Genomic DNA, 27,514 nt, shown 5'->3' on the forward strand with positions numbered 1-27,514 from the left:
TGTTTTAACTTCTGAATTTTTAGTGTTTCCGCTGTGGCTTCAAGCCATTCCAGAGAAAAGTCGCTCTTACTCCTTTTGTTATTTTAAGGAGCTCCTGAGAAACACACACACAGGTTTTTGCTTCTAACTTCTTTTTAAAAGCAAAGAACTTTTCTAAAAAGCAAACTAATTAAAATAAAAAAGATACAGTCTGGCTGCTTTGCCTAAGACTGGAGTAGCCACTCTCGCCTTTGAAAACGAGGAGCTAAGATGGCAGCAGCCTTGGTCAGAGCTCGGAAAGCAGCGGGAAGGGGGTTCCGCTGCCTCACGGTGGCAGGCAGCTCCGAGGCAGGGCCGGGGCGTGGGCGGCGGGCGGGGCGGAGGACGAGGGTGTGCAGGGCGGCGCGGCTGGGGCACAGCTGTCCTCGCCTGTTCTCACCTGCAGACGGTCCCTCACCCGCAAGGAGAGCCCACCGGAAATACGAAAACGAGTATGCGTCTGTATGCGCATGGCCTGGGACACCGCGAGCTGACACATTGTAACTGATGGTACTCCAGTGAAAAAGAAAAGGAAAAAAAACGAAGAGCCCCCGGATTCAGAAGCTACTGTGCTTCTGAGCTCACATCACAACACTCCCCCCACGTAAAAACCCCAAGAGTCAGCAGCTCTGCTAAGAGAGCTCACTGCCTTTCATGTCTGATTATTTCTTAGTCTCTTCAGAGTCATCTCCGAATTAGGGCTCAGTGACCTGCATGGGTCAGGGCAAGAGGCACAGAGGACCCGTCTCTGACTCTGCGTCCTCCCACTGGGCCATTGGGTAACAGACTCCTTGTGCGACTCTTCTCTACGGGAATCCCACTGAGAAGACTGTCCCCTGTGTGGTGTAGCCAAGGGCCAGGAACAGGAAGGTAAGCCAGGGATGGAAAGGGGGAACCCCTAGGAGAAATTCCACAGGCACCTGGGACCAGAATACACTGGCAAGCAGGAGTCTGGAGAAGGCAAACCTCTGTCCTCATACATAGCGTCAGTCCAGCCCAGAGGACCTGACAGAGGGAAGGCGCCTGTATTTCAGGTTATATTTTCCTTTATTTTATATGCTATCTAATACTTCTGATCTTCAGAGAATGTAGGCAAATACCAGTTCTCAAAGGAAAATTCCTGACTCTCAGGGTACAAACTGCCGAAAACTAATCCAGCTGAGGCAAAGTGAGGACAGTTGCTACAAACAGGGAGTTCTAAAGACATAGCTTCCAACAAAGTACAGAAACCTCAAGGGAACCACCAACAAACAGCATCCTTAGGAGCCACCAGCGGGATTTTGTTTTCATCCTGAGACTCACATCCAGTGGAAAATCAAGACAGGACAGTTACCAATCTGAGGAAGGGAGGGAGGGAGGAATGAAAGAAAGGAAAGAAAGAAAGGAAAGAAAGGAAAGAAAGGAAAGAAAGGAAGAAAGGAAGAAAGGAAGAAAGGAAGAAAGAAAGAAAGAAAGAAAGAAAGAAAGAAAGAAAGAAAGAAAGAAAGAAAGAAAGAAAGAAAGAAAGAAAGGAAGGAAGGAAGAAAGAAGGAAAGAAAGGAGAAAGAAAGATTAGTAACTTACCATCCGTCTGAGATTTACTGAGGAATATTGTGCTGGCCCGAGGGTGGTCTGAAGGGTTGAATTCCATGTTCAAATCTTTAAAGAAAGAAAAAGGAAACGTATGAATACCCATCTGATAACTAAAGGGAGTCAAGATTGTCAATGTTTCCAATCTTAAATTGCTAATACACTCAAGGACTCTGGAAAAAAAACCAACAGTAGGAGCTGTGGTAATGGCTTCTTCTAGGTTCAACTGAGAACTGCGAACACTTGCTATTTAGAATGTTGAGAGAGTCCTACCTGAAAGTCAGACACTTGGCTGGACATCTACTAGCCCAAAACTCCACTTTGTTTTTAAACGTCTGCTCCACACCCAGGACACCACTGAAAGGCAGGACAAAGCTGTCACAGTCAGTAAGAGAGTCCCGTGCCAGCACAGACTCGCCTGCGTTTCCGGCTGAGTGAGTGCTAGCTCCCTGCTAAAGGTGATCAAGCAGGGTGTCTCCGCCGAATCGGCACCCAGCGCTCTGCTTAACTAAGGCTGTTCTTTTCTGAAAAGGCAAAACCTAATCCTTCAGAGCGGAGGCTGGAAACTCTACTGAGACCGGAGAAAGGGAGCGATTCTGCTTGCTCAGAACAGACGCGAAGAGGGAGCCTGGGCAGGACGCTCCTGCCAGGGCACCGGTGCCAGGACAGCTGATCACCGCCCTCCAGATGGGGAAGAAAATTCCAACAAACGTGAGGGCAGGAGAAAGCTGAGAGGCCCTCTGCCCTGGAAAGAGAGGCAGAGCACCACTTCATCAGAGCGACAACCTGCAGGTGAGCGGTCACCAGAACCCACGACCGGAGCGCGTCGGCTGAGGCCCACACGCCGATGCCCCCAAGCCCACTCCCTCCACGGCAGTGAAGGACGCGCACAGAAACCTCCCCAGGGGGACACAAAACACCGCCCACTCCCCTTAGGAAGGAAGGCTGCTTCCAATTTATTTTAAACAAAATCCACACATATATCACATCTTACTGTGTCTATCCCAACCAAAAAAGAGGGAGGGATCAAAAGACAAAAACAGGTGGGAAAATTTTAGATAGAATCCTACTCACTGCATTTATGATTTCCCCTTTTTAAGAGTTAAAAAATAAAACACAGGGTCCCATATGAAGATGAAACACGGATGTGTCTTATGACCCAATACACTGACTTCAGCAAGCGCAGCATCGTTTAGGGAAACTGACAGCAGAAGGGGCTCAGCTGCGCCAGAGTAAGGACAGGCGGGGGCAAGTGCAACAGAGACCGTGGGCAAAACGACCACGAGCCCCCGGGTGTCCAGGACGAGAAGGGGAGTAACTGCAGATGAGGCAAGGCAGTCACCGCCCATGCTCCCCGAGGGGCCACCTCCAGAGCAGGTGCCAGAAGCTCTGACAACGGAAATCGTGGCTCCTGAGGTCAGAAACCATCTGCAAGCACTTAAAGAAACTGAATAAGCCAAATAAAAACCTAAATAAGATTATAAAAGGAGATCATATTGGAGATGGAAAACAGAACCACAATGTGGGGCAAATACACTGGCACCTACGTGAAAGAACACCTGGGGGCGGGGTGGCACAGAGCCTGGGCCCCAAGCGCAGCGCCCAGGAATGTCAGGGGACAGTAAAGTAGCTCCCATGTGCAGCGGGCAGGCGGTCTAACACACAGATGACACAGAAGGGCCGACCCCCATCACAGCCCCTTCTCCCCAGCGGAGCCTGAACCCTGCTGCCTGGTCCCTGTGTGTCCTCCCAGAGCACGTCTGTGAGCCTGGAGTTGGTCATCACGACTGCAAACAAGACCATCGCCTACGGTATTCTCCTAGCTTTCAGCCCCGACGTGCAACTTACGTTTTCAGAAGAAAAAGTCACATCTAGCATTTTCCTCCTACCTCAGTCTGTAAGTACAAACTACCTTTCAAATAGTCCGATTCTGGGGAACAGGAGGAAAGGGACTGACCTTGTGGCCTCGGAGGGTGGACGGTGGGCAGCCAGGACAAGGTCTGCATTCAGAGTAGCCGCCCTGGAAGGTGCGATTGGCTTGCCTCAGAGCCGGCCATCGCTGACCCGCAGCTGGCTTCAGACAACCCGAGTCAAAACCATCACAAAAGCTAAAATGCGTAAACCCTCCACTTTGTTTCCAGGGCACCACAGCAGCTCGGGCCCAACTCTCTCTGCTCCGTGGGCACACTCAGCCCTGCGCTGAAGACACAGAGATGCAGGTGACTAGGACGCACAGGTCCTCCCTCCAGAACCACCCAGAGTGGCAGTCCATGCACGCCCCGAGCACAGGTGAGGGTCGTCACACACAAGCACCCTTACTCGTCTGCAAAAGCCGAGACACGGAGACGTGGTGGAAGCAGGCCCCGGCAGGTTCCTCTGGCTGGGAAAAACCACACTCCCTCCACTTTTTCCTACTGCAATCTGCCAGGCCTGGTGAAATTCGACTTGAGGCAGTTATTTTCCTCAACTTCCAAGGAATCCACGATCAACAACAGACCCAGCTTATCTTTATGTTCCCACCAGCATCATGACTATGCTGAGAATGGGAACGGTCACTTGTCCGAGTGATACAATGAGCTGCCCTTGAAGGAAACAGGACCAGCAATCAGCTCCGACGGCAGCGATGCTCCCACCCGGGGATGGGAGCGGCTTCTCGTCCATTTCAGTGTCCAGGCGAGGTCACAGACACGGCCTCTATGGCTGCCGTAGCCAACGGATGGGGAGGGTTCTCAGCCGCACTGGACCCCTCTGAAACCCTCGGGTAAAACGGTCACCCACATTGTCCTTCTGAGAAGGCAGAGGGGGCAAAGCGTTGTGTAGGTCACTGCCAGCCTCCTCCTCCAGGCACCTGGGGACCTGCCTCTAATCTGGCAGAGGAAATCCAGAAAGCACACAGGGTCGGACACCAACACATGGCACGGGGCACATGGCAGCCGAGGCAAGCTGGTGAGGCCAAGAGAGGTGGTCAGACCTGCATCCTCCAGGTAGCTGGGCAGGTGTTCTCCCTCCACGGACCAAAACCTTGTTTCTGCTTCTAAGACCCCCATCCACGTTGAGGTCACCCGGTTTCTCAAGGAGCAGACGTGAGTGAAAGCTGGGTCCTACCCTGGCTACTTCTGCTCCAGGGTGGGCCCCACTATCCACTCAGGGTCAACAGCCTTCAGTAAACCTGCACTTCCCCGGCCTCCAGACCTCTCCCCGGACACGGACACGACCTGGGGCAGCAGCGCCTGTGCTGGTGAGGCTAAAACCTGCTGCCCGGTCACCGGCCCAGTCCCCGCCAGCCCACCCCACCAACGGCTGTGTGCCCCCCGGCAGGACATATGCATCCCAGATGCCACTAGAAAGATACACGGGACTCCTACCCCCACAGAGAAAGTAAAGCAGTCCAAACAGACCCCGTGTTCCACTGAATTCACTACCTGCCATGTAATGACACAGTACAGTGGTTTTCAAACTGCAAGTCAGACCCTTCGGTGGGTTATGAAATCAACTTAGAGGACTAAGAATCAACTTTAAAAAAAATGAAATAAACAACAAAATAGCTCAGAACGTAATAAACAAGAGAGAGAGCGTGTAAGGATAAGTGCTATTCCATGGGCGTCTGTGAACATAAAACACATACCTGGATTCAGGTGCAAAATGCATTTTCTCACTCACCAAAGGTCACGTAAAAACTCTGGAAAGCCACAAGTGCGCTGATAAACCACCAACATGGTCACTACTAGTAAGAATGTCAAGAGCCTTAAATAGACCAGATTTTCTCTTCCCTAACCAAAATCTTTTAAAAAGCCTAGTCACTTGAGAGGAAAAAAGTAATTAAAAAGAATTAAAATAAGTTACCAAACGCTGCTCAATTTAGATACCCAATAGGAAGCTTTTGCTGAAATATCAGCACCATGTACCTTCTCATACAGTAATTTTGCAGACTGCAATCTAAAACTTTTAGTCATTCATTTCAGCCTTGGGATTCTACCCTACTGAGACGACCTCACATGCAGACTAGGCTTTAATCCCAAAGATGGTCATTACTGCATTACTGAAAGAGGAAAGAGAAAACCATCAATAATCTACGTGTCAGTGACAAGGGACTGAGTAACCAGGTGGCAAGTGTACTAAACAGAAAACATGTTCATTAAAAAGCTTAACGCATTTGTAACCGGCGAAATACTTCTATTTACACACTAAGTGAAAACGAACATCCAAAATTTTGCACCCAGAGTCACCACAATTATACGTTATCCAGGTTTGGGCTTTATTGTTTTGCTGGCGGTGGGTTTATTTTAAATAAATTCAGCTTTGTAAAGTACTAGAAGAATCTATACATAAACGTTCACCATTACGTCTTCTGTATAAAACAACCATGAGTGTTTTCTCCCTCTTCTTTTTGACTTTTGTCTGTGTTCCTGTGGCATGTTTATACTGCACACTCAAAATGCAGAGAATGACAGAGCTCCCCTTTTCAAGTATACCAACGCCACAGAGTTTTAAACCTTACCATTAAATTTCCAACCTCAAAGAACAGAGAGATTTATCCTAAAATGGTGGAAACTTCAGTGGTCACTAAGATGGGAAGGAAAAAGAGTTGTTAGGAACTTCATACCATGAAGCGGGAAGACAAACTAAAAACTAAACAAGTGAAGGTTAAATTTATTACCACTTGAAGAGGAATACTGCTTCTCTCCAGACAAGCAAGGTGACGCTTGGCTTAAGGAGACCAACCCCAAGGTTACTGCTGATCTGATATGAACCACAAAGCTATTTTGGTATCTGAGCAGGAGGTGAAGTCTGCACGTCACTTCTCATTCCAGCACATTTAACCGAAAGGTATACACAGGGATAAACAGGCTCAGTGACAGACCGAGCCGGGAATCACAGACACGGCTCAGTCCCTCCGGGCCTCCGAGGCCGACTGTGGTGCAGACTGCGCGCTGGGGACACTTTCAGCGCCCGCCAACGGCTGCACCTCCATTCGCAGAACCACTGCATCCCATCTCTTCTCCGACACTCAGCAAGATCAGTTCCATCCCATTCCTTCACCGGCCCCCTACACAAACTAATCCAGCAGGAACACAAATTATCAAGCTAATGAACAAGACCCAGTATCAGCCTCATCTTGACACATACTTCTCTTCGCTCTGTTACAGAATCAGAAAGGGATGGTGGTGTCTTACTGAGCACAGCACTGCGGACACCGGTGAAGCAGAACCAGGAGGGAGAAGGAGTGGCAGGGGCCCCATGCCCGGCCCCTGGAGCGGACACAGGTGTGCGTGGTGAGGCTCGCCTGGCTGGGGGCGTGGGGGCGGGACACCAACTGCTCCCCCCCGAGGCCAGCTCGGGGTGAGGCAGGAGCTGCCCCGTGCTGGGGATGCACGCCCCTGGGCGAGAGGTCCAGCCCGAGGCTGACCGGGCACTGCGAGGCACGGACCTCCGGAGGCTCCACACACCACAGATGTCCTTTCTCACAGCAGACCGCCTCTACCGAGTGCCAGACAGCGCGGGCCCCCACCGCTTGAATGTCACCCTGCGTAGGAGCAGCAGCCTCGCTTTACAAGCACGGTCATGACACGAGGCCCAGCGGCTGCGAGACCAGCGCTGCTCTAACAACTGCAGGCAGATTAACTTACTCGGACAAGCCGCCCAGTGCCATTACCCTCAGTTTATTGGGGAGGACACAGACCTGGAGAAGCCAGAGCCCCAAGTCACTCAGTGAGGATGGAGTCCGTGCTCCGCTTGGGCGTCCAGCTCCGGTTTGTGCCACATGCACGTGTCCCCCCTACACGCCCTGCTCATCACTTCTCGTGTCTCCTGCTGCGTTCTCAGTGGTACCGTGGCCATGCGAGCTCTACGAAGGCAGAGCCCCTGGACCCAAGGATGTCTAACATGGGGCAGAACCTGCCGGATGCACGGAGCCACCTGCTGCTCCTCCAAATCCCTCATGACAACGAACCCAAGGCTCACCACCTCCCCCGTGCAAAGTGCCCCTGTCACTGGCTGGAGGCTAGTGGGGCCAGGAAGCACATGCGTGGGGCACGGGACAGGGTGCTCCTTGGGCAGCACACTCGTGCCTGTGCCCAAGGAAGTCCAGGGATCAGCCGACACACTTGGGCTAAAGGTGCATCCTTTGTTCCTGTTATCTCCTCATCAAACCACCTGTGGCTACAGCCACATTCCCTGGAGAAATTACAGATCCAGCACAAACAGCCAACCTTGGCTAAAACAACTGAGAAAACCAGAGCACAGGACTCACGAAGCCTGCACTCGCCCCAGGGCATCAGATGCCAACTATCTCTGGCATTTCACAACAGAAACACTACTCTTGGGTTATTACTTATAAATTTCCCAAGCGACTGAAACAACACTGCTACCAAATAACCCTTGAAATCTTACACATTTAAATTTGACATTATTTTCAGTTTTATCGTGTTTTTCTTAAGAAATGGGATGTGCAGTGTTACAAATAACTGAGATGATTATGATAGTGGTGACTGACCAGAAGTGAAGTCTCCTATCCTCTGCTTTTAAATAATAGATCCTGGAGAAGGTGTGGAGAAAAGGGAACCCTCCTACACTGCCAGTGGGAATGCAATTTTGTGCAGCCACTGTGGAAAATAGAATGGAGATTCCTCAAAAAACTAAAGAAAACCTACCCTCTGATCCAGCAACCCCTCTCCTAGGCATGTATCTGAGGGAACGCTAATGGAAAAGACACCTGCACCCCAGTGTTCACAGCAGCCCTATTTACAACAGCCAAGACATGGAAACAGCTTAAATGTCCATCAACAGATGACTGGATAAAGATGTGGTATATTTATACAATGGAATACTGCTCAGCCATAAAAAAGAATAAAATAATGCCATCTGCAGCAACATGGATGAACCTGGAGATTATCTTCTAAGTGAAGTGAGCCAGACAGAGGAAGAAAAATACCATATGATGTCACTCATATATGGTATCTAAAAAAAAAAAAAGAAAGAAAAAGAAAAAACAGGACACTATGAACCATCTACAAAACAGAATCAGACTCACAGACACAGTAAACAATCTTACAGTTACTGGGGAAAAGGGGGTGGGAAGGGATAAATTTGGCAGTTTGAGATTTGCAAATGTTAACCACTATATATAAAATAGACAAATAACAAATTTCCTCTGTACAGCATACTTCCTGCACACAATGTGCTCTGGAGGGCAGTACTATCTAAATGGACTAAACTGTTCTGTATCTGGGGGGAAAGTCCACATTTTCTTCCACTAGACACGTCTGTCCAGTGTCCAAATAGGGACTTATCTGACGTGTAAATATTCTGAAGAGAAGACTTTCGAACCTCACTGAACTATCTCACTTCTCAGACAATTAATAAATAACACAGCATTACACTGTGGAATCAAATATTTACTATTACTTGAAAAAGGTCCAAATAGCTATCATTTCCCTCTACCTTTTCTGCAGATCAGCTACCAATCAACACAGGCCAATGTCTAAAGAATTAGTTTGTATTTCAGATGTTTGCAATATAGTCCAAGTCCCAAATTTTCAGTGTTTAAGCCTCCCATGAGGCAAATAACCACAGCATATTTTAGGAGGTCAAGGGGGTGTTCTGGTTATCTTCTAACAGGGCTTCCCCAAACCATTTCTTATGAGAGTAAAGGGCACTAAGTAGATAACACATAACATTAAGTAATGGGTTCATAAAACAGGAAATATTTAGAAGTAAAAGTGCCCACTGTCTGCAACTTATTCTCAGATGGCTCACGGAAAAAAAAAATGTATGTAAGAAGGAAAAAGAGTAATAAAGCAGATGTGGCAAAATGTTAACTACCAGCGAAGCTGGTTCTTCTCTTCCAACTTTCCTACAGGGCCGGAGCTGTTCACAACGGAACAGTGAAGAACACACGCCAACTGGCTCACTGCCCAGGGGAACCCGGCTCAGGGTGGGAGCCTCCCGGGCACAGGCCTCTTCTCACCCCTGGCCCCCAAGCCTGCCTCCTGCAGACCTGCGGGGCAGGGGGCCCTCCCCGCCACGCACCTTCACCCTCCCTAGAGTGCGGCCTCTGTCTCCTCCCCAAATCTGCCACCACGGCAGCTCTGATCAGACCCTGGCTTTGCCGGAGAGGTGTGGCTACTGCTCCTGCTTCTTGGCTCCATGCAAGCGTCTTCCTCTGACCCTCACACCTTCCTATTTCACACAAGACGCACGTCCTGCCCCGACTCCTGTCAGTTCCCAGCACGCTGCCTTGAGCAGGACCCTGAGGACCCCGTCAAGTGAGGTCCACCCCAGGTGAGGGGGGCAGGGGCAGCGCTGCCCCTGGGATCGGACTCCAACCCACCTGCTCTCCTTAGCCACACTCGCCTCCCCTGCAATTTCAACTTCTTGGTTCCATTCCTGCCAAACGCTAACTTTTACGGCTGCTTCAGTGCTGACCTCCAGACCGAGGCCGCCAGCCGCTCAGGGCAGCTCCATCCAGTGCTCCACAGACACGAACTCTCCTACCACCAAAACACACTTAACCCCACGCTGGGTCCAGTGGTCCTGCAGGTCACTGTGCTGTCCAAAGCACCAATTCTAGAAACTCCCTGCAGTTCCCCTATCCTCAAGCGTCCAGTCCACAGTCACTGCCCTTTCAACTGCACGCAGAGGTCCCTGTCTCATGAGTCAGGGTGCCCACCACCCGAACCTGAGTCCCCACCATGTCACCTGGACCACAGCGGTGCACTCCTAACTCAGCTCTGCACCGCCAGCCTCCTCCACCCAAATCCCGCCTCCACATTGCTTTATGAGGATTATCCCTGAAAAGTACAAATCTAACTTGCAAGAACTGTAAACAGCATATACTCAGTGATGGAGGAAATTACACAATACTAGGTCATGACCCCGCCCCACAGTTTCCTGAGGGTCTTGGCATCAGTCCTCATGGGGGCCGACACCCCCTAAACTCCATCACTTGTGCCCTATGTTCCAAGTGTGACGGCATCTTCTACCCCCACTCCCCCATCAGCTTGCTTCACATCCTGTTCTCTGAATGGTTTCCCTTGGCTAAAAAAGTCCTCGTCCTCCAGGCAGAGCCCTATTTACAGTCAGCTAAAACTAGGTTCAAACATCAGGTCCCACAGAGAGACCCTAACTCCCACCCAAGCTCCTCCCCACAAGCAGCTCCTGTGTGACTCTGGCCTTCCAGTCATAAAGCCACTTCTCTCCCCACACTACAGGCTGATCATCTGTGAGTTAATTTTATGTCCCTTTAACAACTCACACTGCTTAACATCAAGGCCACCGACCATGAACTCTGCATTTATTCTCCTACATCTACGTCTGTGTCTCCCACTTGCACAAGCTGACATCCCCCAGGTGGTCAGCAGACGTTCTCCAGTGGGGCCTCGAGAGGAAGTGCGTCAGGCTTTGGGGACCCACGGTCCCCATGACAGCGACTTGACTCTGCATCCTGGAGCAGAAGCGGCCGGAGCCAAGTCAGTGATGGTGCGGCTTTGTTCCGATGCAGTTTTGCCTGTAAAACAGGCAACCAGCAGCAGTGCATCCTGCTGCAGGCTGATTTCCACCTCAGGACAGCTCTCCCGGGCCTGGAAAGCCTGCCTGAGCTCTGTTCAGCTGACACCGTCTGAGCCAGTGCCTTTGCTCAGAGAGCTCAGGCAGTCTCGCTAAACTGGTCCCCTCTGCCGCCCAGAATTCCTAACGACCTCTGGACACAAGAGCCCTCTCACCCACTGACCACCGGAAACCCCTGCAGGACGACAGGCCCCGACGGCAAGGTCTGCAAAGGCCCCGCCCCAGGACCTGCCCTCCGCGTCCGGGGCAATACTGATGCCCTGTCTGCCGGCCACGGAGCTGACGGGCCCGAGAGTGCTGGTCTCGCAGGCTCACTGACCCTTCCAGCCCGTGGGTTAAGCCGCATACACTTTCACATTGCTCGATGCAGACTTTAAAACTATTGTTCAAAATTTACTTTCTTTATAATTGTTCCACCACTGAAAATTTTTTCTACTGAAAACCGTAAGTGGAAACTTTCCCTTTCATATATTCTTTTACAAGGTTGGGCATCCTCCTTAGTGCTTTAAGCCCTAAAGCCAAGTTTGTTTTCCAGAGAAACACATTTTCCCTCTCTTTAACTTTACAGTGAGTCACTAACTGAAACTGACTTTAATAAAAGCAGAATCTACACTTTAAAATGAGATACAACAGATAAAAACTCTTACCAAGTTTATGCTAATAACCCGCTGCTTTTCCGTTTAAAGCCTGATTCCTGAGCTAAAGGCACACTCACAGAGCTCTGGAATTAAGAACGCAGGAAGTGCGCACAATGCAGACACACGGGAGAGAAGCTCAGTGGGACCGCCCGAGGCCACACACACGCAGCAGCTGGGAAAGCTCTCACTCCTCTGGCCACTGTCCCTTCCCAAGTGACATTCATTTCAAACAAGACCGTTCCTGCTTCTCTGCTAACAATAGTCTAAAAAGCCAGCTTGTCCCCCAGTCACAATGGCCCCATTCTGCAGCAGGGCAGAGCGGGCGTGTTGCGAAGGGGCCCCACTCCGTCCTGCCGCAGAGCCCGCCCGAGCCACGACCTTCCCTGCAGGCGCGGACAGGCCTGTGACACAAGCCCATCTTTCAAAGGATCGGATGTCACAGGGCAGGGCCTTTCTCAGGCTGTTATAACTGTGGCACTTGGAAATCAGAGTTCAGTCCCTATATTAAATTTCTACTGCTAGAATTCATGTCCCTTCAGGATGAGGGATGTCTGCAAAATTGACATTTTCAGAGATTTCACATTTCAAGCAATTAAGTCAGCCTAACTTTAAAATACCCCTTTCTTTAATTAAAAAAAAAAAGGAGGGGGGAGAAAATGCCCTTCTCGTTGTGAACGTTTCCACCTTTCACTGCCTGTTACAGGCCTGGTCTTATCTTGCATTTCTAGCAAATGGGGTCTCGTCAGGGAGGTGCTGCTGCCAACACAGCATGAACTCTGGACCAGCAATCACGACCCCTTGCTGGAGAACAAGCACGGCTGATTCCTCAACAGCCCACAGCGAGACAGCACAAGTGCACCCGCCAGAGACACAAACCAAAATGAGGTGCAAACAGGGATACAGCAACGCTACGTGAAGACCCAGACACACTTCTGCTGTGTTAACCTGTAAGTCAGACGCTCCCTCCAGCAGCACGGTTAACACGTGTCACTGACAAGCAAACACGTGTTGCAGAACGTCCAGGGGAAGTGCAGAGTGCGCTGGCTGCGCTGGCCCCACCCTCAATCACATGCCCTTTGACCTTGCAATTCACGTCCAGCTGCATCACTTCTACTCTTAGGGTCTGTTTTGCCATGAGCTGGAAATCCCTTTTCTTAAGGAGATGCTCCAAGGTTCGAATGTTCAAAACCTGGATGCCGCGGGGCGGGGTCTAGGACACGGGCACAAGCTGTGCCCGGAACCCTCCAGCCTGTCCTGGGACACGCGGGCGAGGAGCTCCAGGGGAAGGCATGGGGAGGAAGGGTGGGCACAGGGTGGCAGCCCAGCCCCACAGGCTTCCAAGAGGCCGTCCTCCTGGAGCCCGGCCAGGCCAGGCCAGCCCGCGTACGTCTGGTCCGCGGTGGCTTCTGCGGCACCTGTCAGAGCCGAGCAGCTGAGACACAGACCACGCGGCCCTGTCTGCAAGTCTACTGACCACGGTCCAGAGCCAAGGCAAGTGGCCAAGGCTGGACGTCCGTGTGTGGGAATCATCTGGATAAGGACGTGGAGGTGTCACCCCTTCAGGGCTTCGCTGAGACTCGTCTAACTGGTCTCCAACTCTTTCTCGCTTCTCCCTGGGCATCTTCCCCCTGCCCTCTCGTCTTAAACCCGGTCAGTGGCTGCTCACTGCTCCTGGGGTAAATACCAAAGGATCACCATCCCTACACACCTGGCTTCACACGGCTCTGCCCACCTCTCCGGGTTCCCCCTCCACCACCCCTACCCCAGGCTCCGGTTCCGGCCCCACTGGCCTCCGGCAGCTCTGGCACACAGCCTCCCTCCACTCACTGGTGCCCCCAGGCCCCTCTAGGCGGTGCGGTTCACTGCCACAGCTCAGAGTGCACCTGACACGCACGTCAGCTCTGCTCTGACGCACCTCCCCGTCCCAGCTGGAACCATCATACAAGCAGCGACAGCATGTTTTTTCAACTTTTTAACCCAATGCCTGGCATCCAGCAAGCCCATAATAAATGGCTACTAAATGAATAACAGGCTAACATATAATCAGAGAGAATGTGCTGACGTGTGTACAGAAACAATGAGCCAATCGACAAAGGTGGTCCAGCCTACGCTCACAAGCTGTGACAGAGACCCTCCTCACCTTCAAGAGGAACTGACGGGTGTCCTACCAAAAGAAGGGACGTCAGATCCCAGCTGAGGGGCCCCTGCCAGGACACAGCGCGGGGCTGAGTCCCTGCACACAGGCAGTCGTCAGCACGTGGTCCGCCGTCTTCCTTAAATCTCAATGAAGGATGTAACCTGAGCCGAGATTTCAGCCCGTCTTACCAAGGCCCGACAGCCTCCTGCCAACACACTGCCTTGCTCCTGGCAAATCCTAGACGCTGGTCTCAATAACCTTGTAACCTGTGTTATTACTACATACATGCTTCCAGGGGTCACAGGCAGTCTCCCCTGGGTACACTTCAAGAGCGCGTCTGTATACCAATAAACATTAGCACATTCAGTAACGTTTACGGAGCACTTACTACGAGCCAGGCGTCACACCAGGGGCTCTACATGCATTACTTCAGTTACTTCTCACCACCAGGCTCTTTCAGGAACATTCTATCATGGTACCCACTTTAGAGTGGGGAAACTGAGGGCTGGAAGGCTCTGTCACTTGCCCACAGCTACCCACGGGTGTGGGAGCAGCTACAGACCCACGTCTCGGCCACGCAGCCTCCATCACCCTTCCCCAACTTCACCGGACCTCTGCAGCCGACCTGCAGGGGCTCAGCCAGGGCTTAAAAAGAAAAACTTTGTTTTAGTTTTTTTCAAGAGGAGAAAGTACAGTCATTAGCTTCATTAGCCTTTCCACGCCAGGGCAGGCTCTGGCCACACACGGCGCCAGAGCAGTGGGTGGATCCGGAGAGCTGTCTCCACCGCAGAGTGAACCTGCAGGCTGGACGTAACCACACATGCATCAGAGAGGGGGGTGAAAACTACGAAGAGTAATGCAGTCTTTTCTGGAAGTAGCTTCTCCGACTGCACCCTTGCTGGCCTGGGAGGATGCACGCGCCCAAGCACAAGTATTTTACGTCTGTATCTGCACGATGGAAACACATTGCTGTGCATGGAAGCAGTGACACCGGCCCTCAGCTCACACAGCTGACCCTCGTCCACTCACTCCTCGTACACCTTCACTCCGTCTGCTTTCAAGAAGGCAGCTTCACTCAGGTACTGTGCACACAATTAAACGCACACCCATTCTGAGTGTACACTTCAATGAGTTCTGACAAGTGTACCCACCATGTGACCACCGCAATCAAGGTAGTCTGCCCACCCCCCGCCCCACCCACAGGCAGGCCCCATCTGCTGTCACTCCAACCGGGACCCGTCTCCTGTAGACTGTCACACAAACGGGCACAGAGCGTCCTGCTCCTGCCTGCCCTTCTCACCACGCACCGCTCTGTAAACGCTGCATTGAAAGGTGTGCCGGCTGCTCTATCTGGTGGAGGAGAGCTTTGTTCCATGATCCACCGGGCAGGCGGCGAGGCGGGTTCAAACCACCCTTACAGGTGCGTGCGTGTGACAACAGCTAAGCCCGAGCCCAGGGCCCACCTGGAGCGGGTTGCCGGCCCTGGTACCAAGGCAGGCTGAAGGAACCAGGCCCAGGAAATACTGGCTCTCAGTGAAACCACGCAGACTCCCCTGAGCCCTGGCTGCTGCAAACAGGCCCCGACAGGTCCTCAGGTCTCCCTGGAATCGTGTTAAGCTTCACTTCCACCTAATTTTATGTTTCAGCCTCAGTTTTCCTTTTCCTTTCCTTCCCTTTTCAATGTATGGTATCTTACCATGCGTGTTGGCGGGAAATAGACGTGACAGCGGGACCGTGACCGTCCCTCGGACGGCCCCTGTACCCACGAGTGCATTCTGGGCAGCGGTGCTCACCCAGCTGCAGGCGAGAACCATGGAGGAGCTTGGGAAATGCTGATGCCCGGGCCCCCCGTGCCGGGACGCAGGCTGCAGGGCCGGGCGGGGAACCCACTGTGCAGTGCCTGGGCAGTGTGCCGGCCCCTCCCCGCTGCCACAACAGACCCCACCGCGGCCCCAGTCCCTCATCCAAGATCTTAATGCCTCAGTCACTGCAGGTACCAGCTGCGTCCCAGGACAAACTCCAAGCTGTGTCAGGTGGCTTGAGCAGCGGGTTTTCAATGATGCTTAGTGAATTCGAGACAGGGTCCAGAGCGTTTAATTCCCCTCGTCAAGCCCTAAGATGTTACTGGAACCCCACTTCTGCTCTGCATAAGGAGCAGACACACTTTCCAAGAGGGCCCCAATGTGTCTTAGAAATGTTTTCTAACAGCTGTGGTTCCATCGTCCGGGCCAAGACAGGAAGCCCCAGGGACATGATGGCTTCTCCTCGTCTCAGCTCAACCCAGTAATTACACAGCGGCCGCACAGCCCGCGGTACCCCCGGCGGGTGAACTGGACTCCCTCCTCAGAGCAAACCGCAGCCCCCTCCACCAGCGCAGCGCGGCAGTCCACGATGCTGCGCCGAGGTGCAGGCACTCCGGAAAGATTCCGGGCCTCAAGTTAACGTTTCATTTTTGAGACAAAGAGTTCCAGGAAGATGGATATCAGCTTTAAGGTCAGTGCAACCACTGGCTCAGCAAGAGAAAATTTCCAGGTAACACTTTACTATAACACATTGTTAAAGAAATTTGAAGAGCACTGTACTGCACAAAATCCTGCCTTCCTAGAGTATTTTAAACAGTGTTTGCCCATTCTTTTTTTTTTTTGAGGGGGACGTAATTAGATTTATTCATTTATTTATTTTTTAAAGGAAGTGCTGAGGGTTGAACGCAGAACTCCGTGTGTGCTAGGCGTGTGCCCTATCGCTGAGCTACACCCTGCCCCCCATTCAGCCTGTTCTGGATGCCTGTCCAAAGTCATCGTGATCAACCCCCAGAGACCGCGTATTAACAGAGAAGCAGCCACTGAGGTACGCTGGGATATTTGCACCAACACACAGTGAAGCTTACTCGTGGTGGTTTATAAGGCGTTGGTTTATTTCTCTGTATTTTTGCTGTCTCCTTCATTATCAGACCAATAGCCAGCTGCCAGCTGGGAAAGCAAGTGACTCAGCACATCTGCGGAGAAGGTTTCAGAGCTAAGGCCTCAGGACCTTTTCAGAACCAGAGGAAAACGCGTCCCTGCCAGTCCACTCAGATGCACTATGGGACAAGGCTCTGCTGATGCTCTCGGGTGCTGAGTGGTCTGAGGCCACCACTCGGACACCCTTCTGAGATGCTGAGAACGCCAGGAGAGAGGACGAGGGAGAGAGCGCTCTGGGAGCCAGAGCTCGGCGGACTCACAGGGGGTCATTCCCCACAATTCCAACACCGTCACTCACACCCGAGAGCTTGCAGGGCTCCAGGCGCATTAACTCGCCCGACCCGCACAGCTGCCCCGGAGGAGCCGGGGCTGCTTCCCACACCAGGTGGGTCAGGACCAAGACTGGTGCGGCACGGGACGGGCAGCAGGACGGCCGCCCTGCCCCGGGGGGGGGGGGGGGGGCTCGGAGCCAGCGGGGCTGCCCTCCTCCACCGCGGCCACCGTCCTCCACCACCACTCGCTACTCGTGACTGCTGTTAGTTGCCCGGAAAAGCGACCACTCACTGGAGTTCAGAAAAAGCCTACCTGAGAATCTTCAAAGGATCACGTCTCTGATGGAGTTCTGGTATTTTTAATCATTTACCTGATGGGGCTACAGCCGGTAACCCAGGAATGAAGGCAGGCCAAAGCTCTTCTCGGACACAAGCTTCCCTGCATGGCGCTCAAAGGACTCAGGCAAGACACCAAGCTGAGAACTCTGTGGCCACCAACACCCTCGGGGGAAACTCCTTAATAGAACGGCAGCTTGCAGCACACCCAAGTACCTGCTGCCTGTCACCGACACCCTCAGTACACTTGCCCCTCCCCCAGAAAGCCTCTCTCGGTAGAAAATGACTAAATAAATGAAAGAAGACGATCTGTGGAAGGCTGAACTGAATGGAGGGCAAACACCACGCCTGCGGCAGGCCAGTCTTACTTTGGGGGTCCGAGGGAGGCGGGGAGCTCAGCACTTTACCAAGCAGACCCAAAACAGAGGTTCACAAATCGAGTGCTTCTTCATCCCGTTCATTAACGCAGTCACTGCAGATGATTTAGCACCACCTAACGAAACCTGAAGTCAGCTTCAAAGACTGCAATTAGGTGAAAGCAAATACTATTTTATTGTGCTTTTAGAGAAAATTGTTATAAGGGCCTTTACTCTAGCCAGACATTAAATGAGTCAACATTTTTTAACAGATAAAGTAAAGGGAAAGAAACATGTTCAGAAGGTAAAACTGGATGTTAAAAGGTATTTTGTTTGGAATAGAAAAATTCTCTATTCCTTTAACTCTTAAGTTAAAAAAAAAAAGCTTTGCTTTGTCCCAAACAATGAAAAGTGAGAAGTCTCTTTCTGGGCCCCATCCATTATAAACCAGAACTGACTAACGGCAAACATAAACTAGCATTACTCCCAAGTTAATAACAGTTCTCAACTGTTTCATTATGAACATAATAACTGACATTTTCTGAACGGCTATTAGGTGCTAAGCACCTGGCTTCTTATGCTGAATCTTCTCAAATGCCTGAGTCAGAGGAGGAAACAGATCAGAGAGGTGAGGAAGCCTATTCGAAGCCAGGACCCCAGATCTGATCCAAACCCAGGCTCTTTGCTAAATGCCACGTCTGCCAGGTTGAGGCGTGGCTGTGCTCATGTGAGTGGGCTAACCCATCTGGGGACCAGGGGGCGGGGGAGAGGATTCCAGAGCAGAGGAACCAAAATCCAGCTAGCTGCGTGACGCAGAGGTTACGGAAGGCCTCGGAGCCAGCTCTCAGTCCAGCCCGGGTCCTCAGCAGCCAGACCAGCGGGGACAGGGCCCACCCACCCCATGCCTCTGTGGTCCCACGTGCACAAGGGCACGTGAAGGCAGCACCTTTGACTGAGGAGGGGCTGCATCTCCCAGGACAGGCACAGTGTCCAGCTTAGAGCAGGGGGATGACTCAGACCCCAGGCACTGGCCATCGTGTGGACCAGGACGGAGGGCAGCCAGGCAGGGAGCAGACAGAAGGCGGGCATCCTGCATGAGGACGAGTTACTGCACCCACAGCAGTGGGACAGGGCACCGAACAGCAGGAGTGCAGTTTGGGAAAGCAGACCAAAGGGGCAAGGAGAGGAGTCCCGGACAAGAGCCCCGGCGCTCCCGGTGGGCAAGCAAGCTCTGGCTGCCACACTGGAGGGGAGAGCACAGGAAGGGCTCCCGGGTCAGACCGGAGGCACCAGCCCCACAGTAAAGCAGGGGACACAAGCTGGGGCTGAGTTGGGGGGTCAGCACATGACACCCACGCAAGATTAACGGTGCCTCTGTTCTGCCCCGCAGCATGGGGACAGGGATTTCCAGAGATGAGAACGTCGCTGAATGCCGGTGAGACCAGGAATGCCGAGGAAGGAAGGAGTTTCCTCTCCCCACACGCGGCCCGAGAAAGAAAAGCCGAGAAGAGCACGGGAGCGGGCCTCCCGGAGGGGCCTGTCAGGCGCCCATGGGGCTGCACCCCCAACCTCGGCCGGGCCCTCCGGACTCTGGCCTGCACCCAGGACGCAGCCCCAGCATGGAGCAGGCACCAGGGCAACACGGCCCGGCTCATTTTAGATGACAGGCCCATCCACCCAGCGGGTTGCTCACGGAGAATCAGACGGGAAAGAGTAAGAAACGAGCATATGGATGTGCATGCCTGCCTGGGGCATGACGCGGGACACCAGACGCTGACACAGTGTGACTAAGCTTCAATTTAAAAAAAATTACATGGAAATGCTCACGTGTACACTTGGCCACGGCGAGCTCGGGTCTGGGGTGTGACTTGAATTAGGACGCAGTGACACACCGCTCCCCTCAACCAAGGAAGACCTGGAAATGCGAATTCAGACGCATTTTCATCTAGATGCCAAGTCCGTGGTTAAGAATCTCTCCACTCACACTCGGCCAAGTCTGACAGCAAAGCTGCAGCGTGAGGGCTGGTTTTTTTTTTTTTTAAGTTTACTTAGCATTCAGTTTCTATTTTTAGGTGAGACTTTGTTTTTATTTTCAAATGAGATTCTGCATTAAGATGGTGATTTTCCTGGTGATCCATTATCAGGGACCCCACACTCCACTCTCCAGAATCCCCATCACAGGTGTGGGTTTCACCCCATTTACATCACACTCCAGACACTGTCATCTTTTCTTAAACCTCAAATTGAAGACGCGCCAGAAGAGTGGGTGTAAAGTCACCAGAAGCTGCCTGTGTGGGTCAGGGCATAAAGCACCCTCACGGCAGCTTCACACTTTCCCGAGAAGCCAGTGGCCCCCGTGAGAAAGGCCCAGAACACCCGGGAGAACCCAGACCCTCGAGCTGGCCCCTCCCCACCAGGGCCCCGGAGCCAGCCTCACTGCACACAAGGCAGACAGAACCAGAGCCTTCTTCCCACAGGCGGACACGCACCGCGCGGGCACTGCTGTGCACACTCCCACCCACGAACAAGGGACTCAGGATGCAGCTTCTCTACAGAGCAAAGAGGGTCACGTGAAAATGTCTGGGATATATATACAAGACAGTGCTCCCATGAGCTTCTCTGTACAAGAGAGCCTGGGAAACACCAGCAAGACAGGCCAGCGCCCCAGTTAAGAGCGAGGGGAAACCAAGGACAGAGGTCTTCCTGGAGAGAAAAACAGAACTGAGCAAGGAAGAATTCACTCATCTGCAGGACCAAATAATGATAGCCTATTCCTTTTTTCTTTTAATTAGGAAGTTTGTTAGGAATCGGGAACCAGCCAACCTAACTTCAGCAGGGGGAAGCCAGTTGAAACAATGCTGTCAGAAGGCATTAGAACCTACAGCGTTACATATATAACATATATAACAAAAATATATTCATGTTTATACACGCGAATGACTAAGAACGACACTGAAGTGGGCGCTGTGTCTATCAGGCCTAATTATGGACGGTCTCCAAATCAGTACTTGGATCACTCGACCCCGATTTAATGCCTCAAACACATGGCAAAGCAGGGCACGGTCCCACGTGACCCAGCTCTCCCTTCCGCCCCAGCGCCGTGCCCACGCACCCGAGGCGCCCACCCACGTTGGTCACTCCCACAGGGTCCCAGGGCCTCCTCCCCCCCTCTCCTGTGGGAGCCCATGACTGGGTTAACAAATTGCAACAGACCCCAGCTGCCTGTCACCTTTAAGAAGAACGAATGTGCTTAGTAACCGCTTTGCTAGCAAGCACCTGTGCGTCCACACTCCTGTCTCCTTGCCGTGAAAGTGGAGACAACGCCTTGCTTGCACAGTTGAGGCTTTAGATAGCACTCTGCTCCCTGCACAGCAATGACCCAGGCCCTCGGCTATAGATGACCCAGGCCCTCAGCTATAGACGCGGGGCGTGCCTGCTGTTAGATGGTCTGTTATCCCCCAGACGAGGGACTGGCTGGTCCCGCGGTCGTCTTTGTAATTAAAATATCTGAAGAGTATACCTTGCTCCTGTCTCCCCATGACTTCCCTGAAGGTAAACGAAGCCTCTGGACTCCCTGTGGACTCTACAGTCTCGATCCCACCCTGTCTTTCCCTAAGTTCCCGCATCCATCACACAGCTGCTGGTGACTGTTCCTTTGTTGTACACAATAAACGTGGGAGCATTTGAGAGGCTCATGGAGTTGGTCCCCGACTCCCTCTCGCTCTCTTGACTTTCTACGGTCTTGAGTAATTCACTCCATCTCAGTGGGACTTCCACCGGTCAGAACCCACGCTCTCCCGTCTCGGGTCCACCCTGGCCGGCTCTGCCGGTGGCCTGAAATCTCTGAAACACTTCTTCGTGCCATTTCTTTGCTTGATTTTTTAAGACCTACAGAATAAAGTCCAAATTCCTCAGCATCACATCCTATTAGAGGTAACCCACAAGTAGCCTCAACCTACTACTTACTAAATTTTCTTCAAGAACTCCCAGTAACATATTGCATTGATGCAGTTTCACTTGTTTTTTGTGCTAGGCTTCATGTGGCTGTTCCCTCCGTCCTGGCCGCCCACCCTCCACATCGAGGAGGCCAACGTTCGTGGGTTTCTGCAGGTGTGACACTTAACTAGGTACACAGCTTCCTTCCGAGGTCCTGCCCTTTTCAGGGGTGACTGAGGACATTCATCTCCCAGTGTCACCAAGGACCAGCATGAAGGCCTGGGTCTCTTCCAGTCATTCACTGTCCAGAGGGCGGGAGTCCTTTCGACTGACAGAAAACGAGTCAGGGAGGAGTCTGTCGGTGTCATGATACCATGTACACATACACACCGCATGCGGAGAGATGGCTACTCTGATGGCTACTCTGAAGCTTTATTAAGTTGCACAGTCTTACACAGCAAAGAAGAACGACAAGGGAAATGGTTAACAGGCAGCGTCTGGCTCAAGGTCAGAAGACCCTTCATGTTTTGGCAAATCATGTTCGTGTGGGCACCAGCGAGCCTCACAGCTTATCAGGACAGAATGTATGAGAAATGGCTACTTTACAACATTCTTCTTGGACTCAGGTGGCTGTGCCTGTCTTAGGTTGCCCTCTTTGGGGATCTTACCCATCCTTGGCTAACCAGCCTTCTCACCTCTGAGTCTGCAGCTTTCTAGAACTTTTTTTTACCATTCCAGCCCAAGGCTCGTTCCCTGGTTCCCACAGTCGGGAGCCTACAGAGTCATGAGAGGAGCCACAGGCTTGGGAAAGGTCCGGGCCACATCATTACCGTGGTATGTCCAGACTCACTGAGAAGATGGCAGCGAGGGCCACGCAGAGCAAGAGCAGGCGTCCCTGTCCTCTGCGGGGCTTGTTTATTATGTGATACTCTGCACCGGTGACCTGACTGTGAGCTTCCTCTCCAGACAGCAGGTGTGTCTGACGGATGGGTTGGAAGGAGGCCCACAGCCCTGCTCACCTGGCCTCGGTGCCCTGAGGGTCACTCCAGCCATGACTCCTCTGCAAGCAGAGTAAACCCATTCACAGAAGTGGCTGTGGGGCCCCACTCCAGCCTGGAGGAGCCCAGGGAGGAAGCGTCGGCCAGCACAGAGGGAACAGCTCTGAAGCCTAGCACAAATCCACAGTCTGAGACCCTCTCCTGCAAAGGTTCCCACCTCTGGGTGCTCACTCCCCAGTATAATCCCCTTCCCTGCCTGTGGGTGGGACCTGCTTCTAATCAACAGAATACAGGTGAGGAAAAGGCTACCAGGTCTGCGATAAGGCTGTGACTTTGATCTGGCTCTGAGGAAGTTTCTCCATTAGGAGACATCTGCATTCCTACTGAGCAAATGGAAGGACTGGCTACCCAGGAACAATGTCAAATACATTAAAAATTAATAACAAAAAATACCACTCCGTGGTAATATTCCTTCTTGGGTTTCATAAGCTGCACCTCTTGCCACGAATGTTATAAGTATCTACTCATGTGCTACTTCCAACTAGTTGCCAATCAAAAAAAAAAAATACAAAATGATGCTACTGACTCCGTGTCCACCACTTTCCTGGAAGAAACATGTGCTTCCTTCGACGTGATCACCAGGGAAAAAGGAAACTGTACCTGCAGAGGGCCCTGGGGAAACAACACGGTCACAGACAGGCACCCTCTACCTCCTTGCCATGCACATCCCACCGTGCATGGACTTGGGAGCACAGAGCAGAGCCCCCACCTCGCTCACCCTGGCTGGTCCACCTCATCTGTTGTGTCATCTGTCCAGAGGGTCAGCCAAACGCTGCTGGAAACGAGCCCATCACTGACCACTGGTGCACGGACCCCAGAGCACTTACTCTGTGCCAGGCCCAGGCCTCCAGCCCTGATCCCCACCTTGTAAGTGGCGGTGGGTGGGGTGACAGGACATAACCACCCCACGCCACACCCAGTGAGACGCAGAGCTGGATGCAAACCCGAGTTGCCCAACTCAGGCTGGTCCTCTAATACTTACACAAACTTCCTAATTATGTTTCATTACATCTAAAGTCACTCCTGGATGTAAGGATCCTTTCAGTTACACAACTAGCAGGGGAAGTAAAAGCATGACTTCCAATTCCGCAGGGCAGTTACATGGCTCACGACGCACCTGAGAGCATCTGAGACTTGGTGGAGGAAGGCAGGGAACGAAGGCAGACCCTGCAAAGGCAGAGCCGGTGAGCAGACCCACAATGGAGGGTCCCACTGGGGGACCTGGGCACCAGAAGGCCCCAGGGCTAAGGCCAGGGATGGTGAGTCGCCCACAGTTGTGAAGAGAAGCAGCTAACACCAGGCAGACCTCACAAGATTAACTCAGCAGAACCACCAGAGCTGGCCCGCGCACCAGCTAATCAGACTCCTTGTACCAACAGCAGAGAGGAGGCCACCTGAGCCCTGCCCACTCCTCCTGGAGGACCCAGCCCTCCCCTCCTCCACGACGCCTCTCTGAATTATTTCCAATCTTCCCCTTCATACGAGCTGTGTCCTCTGAGCCTTCAAAGCACTGAAGAATCTGCCACTGGGGAAAAACATAAATTAAAACAGGCCTTTTCACTTTTAAATCTCACAAATGAGCAGTCTCACCTCATGGCTGCAACTTGGCTTCTGCTGCCACTGATGTCTTTACGGACACACCAAAACTGCCACCGTCAGCTCATCCAACGGAACAGAACTCACTCGGCCTTCATTCCCCCTTGAACTTCTTCCTTTCCCGGGCCCCTCCAGCTGCCTCTCCCAGTTCCTGTCCTGACTGGCACCCTTCTCCACTTGACCCCCAAACCGAGGCACGTCCCCACATCTTGCCCCAGGTCCTGCAGCCAAATGCCCTGTCCTGACCCTGCTCAGCCCGAGTCCCACATTGAAAACTGTGGAAAGGATGGAAAAAAACAGTCCCAACGGGTGCAGATTCAGTCGGAAAGGGCAGGTCAAAGTGAGGCTTGGGGAGCCTCCCAGGCCAGGGAGCACAGCGAAGGTACCCAAGGAGGGAGGGGCTTGTTCAAGGTCGCGTCTGCAGGCTGGCCTGGCAAGATGGCGAAGGAGGGGTCCTGAAAACAGAGAAGGAGGCCAAGCAGACTACTGTGTCCAGCCTCGGGAAAGAAGGCCAGGAGCCAATGTGGCAAGAGCGGGAACAGAAAGGAGGGGGTCCCCTGCCACTGGTCAGCGGGCCATAACCAGGCACCGCGCTGCTTCTGTGGCCCCTCCTGGGCTGGCAGGGCTGTTAGCAACTTCACCCATATGCGGTCCCTGCTCTGAAGGGCCACACAGGCTGGGTGGGGATGGCAGGAAAAGAAATCCAGTCTTTCTTTAAAAACCTCACAGCAAGGCAAGTGAAGCAAACTCCTGCGGGGCCATCAACAGTGAGCAGGGTTTGAGAGCTTCCATCCCAAGGGAAGACAAGCAGCGACAAGGAAGGCGAGCAGCATTTTAGCTCACCTGTGGACGACCGGGCGGCCGCACAGCCAGCGACCATGAGCGGACGGGCCCTCATCTATCACGCAACGTCCCGAGCTCGCCAAGTGAAAGTGCTCGCGATGTGCGGATGCCAGCCACCGCAAGTAATTAACAGGCAAAACACAGCTTCCTCTGCATGGCGCGGAGGACCACACTCGACATCTGGTAGTAACCTATCACGAAAGAGAATGTGAGGACAAGTACACGTACGACCAAGACATGGAGCTGTACCCCAGAAACTGACACATTGTAACCAACTATACGTCAGTTAAAAAAAAGTGTTCAATTTAGGTTTCATCACCAGCCAGCTTCCAGTCACAGAGCAAATCCCTATCAGTGTCTGAAGAACATGGCAGGGTAGGGGGGGTGACAGACACAACTAACCTCTTCTCTGAGCAAACACCCTCACCCGGGAAATCCAGGGGCTGCTGCGAGGCTCACAGGAGCTACGGCTTTAGCACAAGCCACCTGAGCAATTTACTGAAAACACATTCTGCAGAGCCGCCCTGCAGATACTGATTTAGAAATCCGTATTTTCAAACAGCCATCCAGGGAATTCTGACTCAGAACAGGTCACACTTTCAAACATTTTCAAAAGTGGTTGGCAAAGTCTAGAGTTACACAAGAAAGAATTCAAACATACTTTATTAAGACATTTGGTCACCTCTAATCTAATAAAATACTGATTCCTCTGAGGTCCAGTTTCTGACACACACACACGCGATAGTGTGCAGACACAGGAAAACACTCGACTGCACACGAGCAGGCTCAACCCCACAAGTGTGCTGCAACTGCTCATTCTCGCATGTGTTCAGCTCACCTGAGTTGATTCAGTACACTAATGAGAATCCTATAAAAATACCAGGTAAGATAAATTTAACAGGGGAAAGCCCAATGGAGCAGTTTTCTCAAAAGGGCATATATATTAAGGCACAAAACAAAGAATGCTGTCCACCACCCAGGTCTACCTACTGCGTGAAAGGAATTCAGGGCAAAGACCGGAATGAGGTGCTCTGAGATAGTTACACGTTTTTATGAGAGGTTTGCTTTCTTTGCTTTCTTTGCTGGATGCCGGGGCAGGTTGGTCACCTGGATGGAAACGTGGGTGGCCGGCCTCCACCCTCCCGGGACTGAACGGATAGGTGGAAGGTATCCAGACCACTCTCCCCGTCCTGAAAGGCTCCTCCTCTGCCACCACCAAAATCTCACTCAGGCTCCAAGGTCCAGCCCCACCTGCCCTCCCTCGGGGCCAAGGGGCCTGTACCGTGCCCCGAGCTCGGCCGGGACAGGTGCTCTGTCAGCGTGAGCCCACCTGCCTCTCCCACCTGCTGACAGTCCTAACGCAGACGTCCTGCTTTGTGGCCTTGTTTCCCATGTGACTTCTCTGCTCTCTGATAAGGAAGCACACTAGTCCCTCCACACACAGCCCTACAAATCGCACGTTCCAAACCCGCCCAGAGGAAAAGCTGCTCACCGCCCATCCTGAAGTGTGGGGAGTCCACCTCTGCGCAAGAGGACCTGCCCTGCCCTAGGCCCCTGTTCTGGTAGAGCTCAGCTCCCACCACAATTTTAAAACTATCGCTTGTAAAATGCAGGCAAACAAGTACAATGAGAAGAGGCTCCACGTCACGTGAGCAAACTAAAACAAGCCACCACCGCACCCGTCAGAACGGCCCGCCAGAGCGCCAGGACCACCTTTTATCTGTATTATTTCAACCCATTATTTAAAACTCAAAGCCTCTATCCAAAATTAGGACACAACATAAAGGAGAAATTATTTCCAAATATTTTTGCCTGTCAACACTGTATAGGACTGGGTAATGATTTCCTATGACAAAGTCGTTCATTCATTCACTCATTCATTCATTCCTTTAAAATACAACACTTATTCAGTCTTTATTCTTTCAGGTGTTTGGGGCCATAGCAGTGATCAAAACATACTGGCCTTAATATCCTTCTACATGCTGTAGTTCAAAGACAGCTAAAGAGTAGGCTAAAATAATGGAAGCTTGAAATACCACCACTAGAAATGTCATACTGAACCCTAATTTACTAAAAGTCTGCCATAAACCAGACAGAATTCTTTCACACATGGTACTCTTTTATAAAGCTTCTATGCTAAAGAGATGAAATCACTATTTAAAAGAAATTAAAAGAGGCCAAACAATGAAAAAATTCTTCCCTTCGGTGAGAGTTTAAACTTGGCTTTGCAC

At 52.1% G+C, this 27,514-nt stretch overlaps 1 protein-coding gene across 8 annotated transcripts in view; it reads right to left on the bottom strand.

The window, feature by feature from the left end:
• Positions 1–27,514, bottom strand: part of CCNY (cyclin Y) — a 61,473-nt gene that overhangs the window by 23,000 nt on the left and 10,959 nt on the right. For 7 of the 8 annotated variants that reach the window (XM_072955209.1, XM_072955208.1, XM_072955211.1 and 4 more), the window contains one exon: positions 1,582–1,656. In XM_072955209.1, the coding sequence (XP_072811310.1) occupies positions 1,582–1,656 (75 nt within the window). Of the gene's footprint in view, positions 1–1,581; positions 1,657–25,283; positions 25,321–27,514 lie in introns of those variants that run through there. The other variant, XM_072955210.1, reaches the window with a different exon arrangement.

The sequence above is a fragment of the Vicugna pacos genome, chromosome 35, assembly GCF_048564905.1.
Source record: "Vicugna pacos chromosome 35, VicPac4, whole genome shotgun sequence".
Lineage (NCBI taxonomy): Eukaryota > Metazoa > Chordata > Mammalia > Artiodactyla > Camelidae > Vicugna > Vicugna pacos.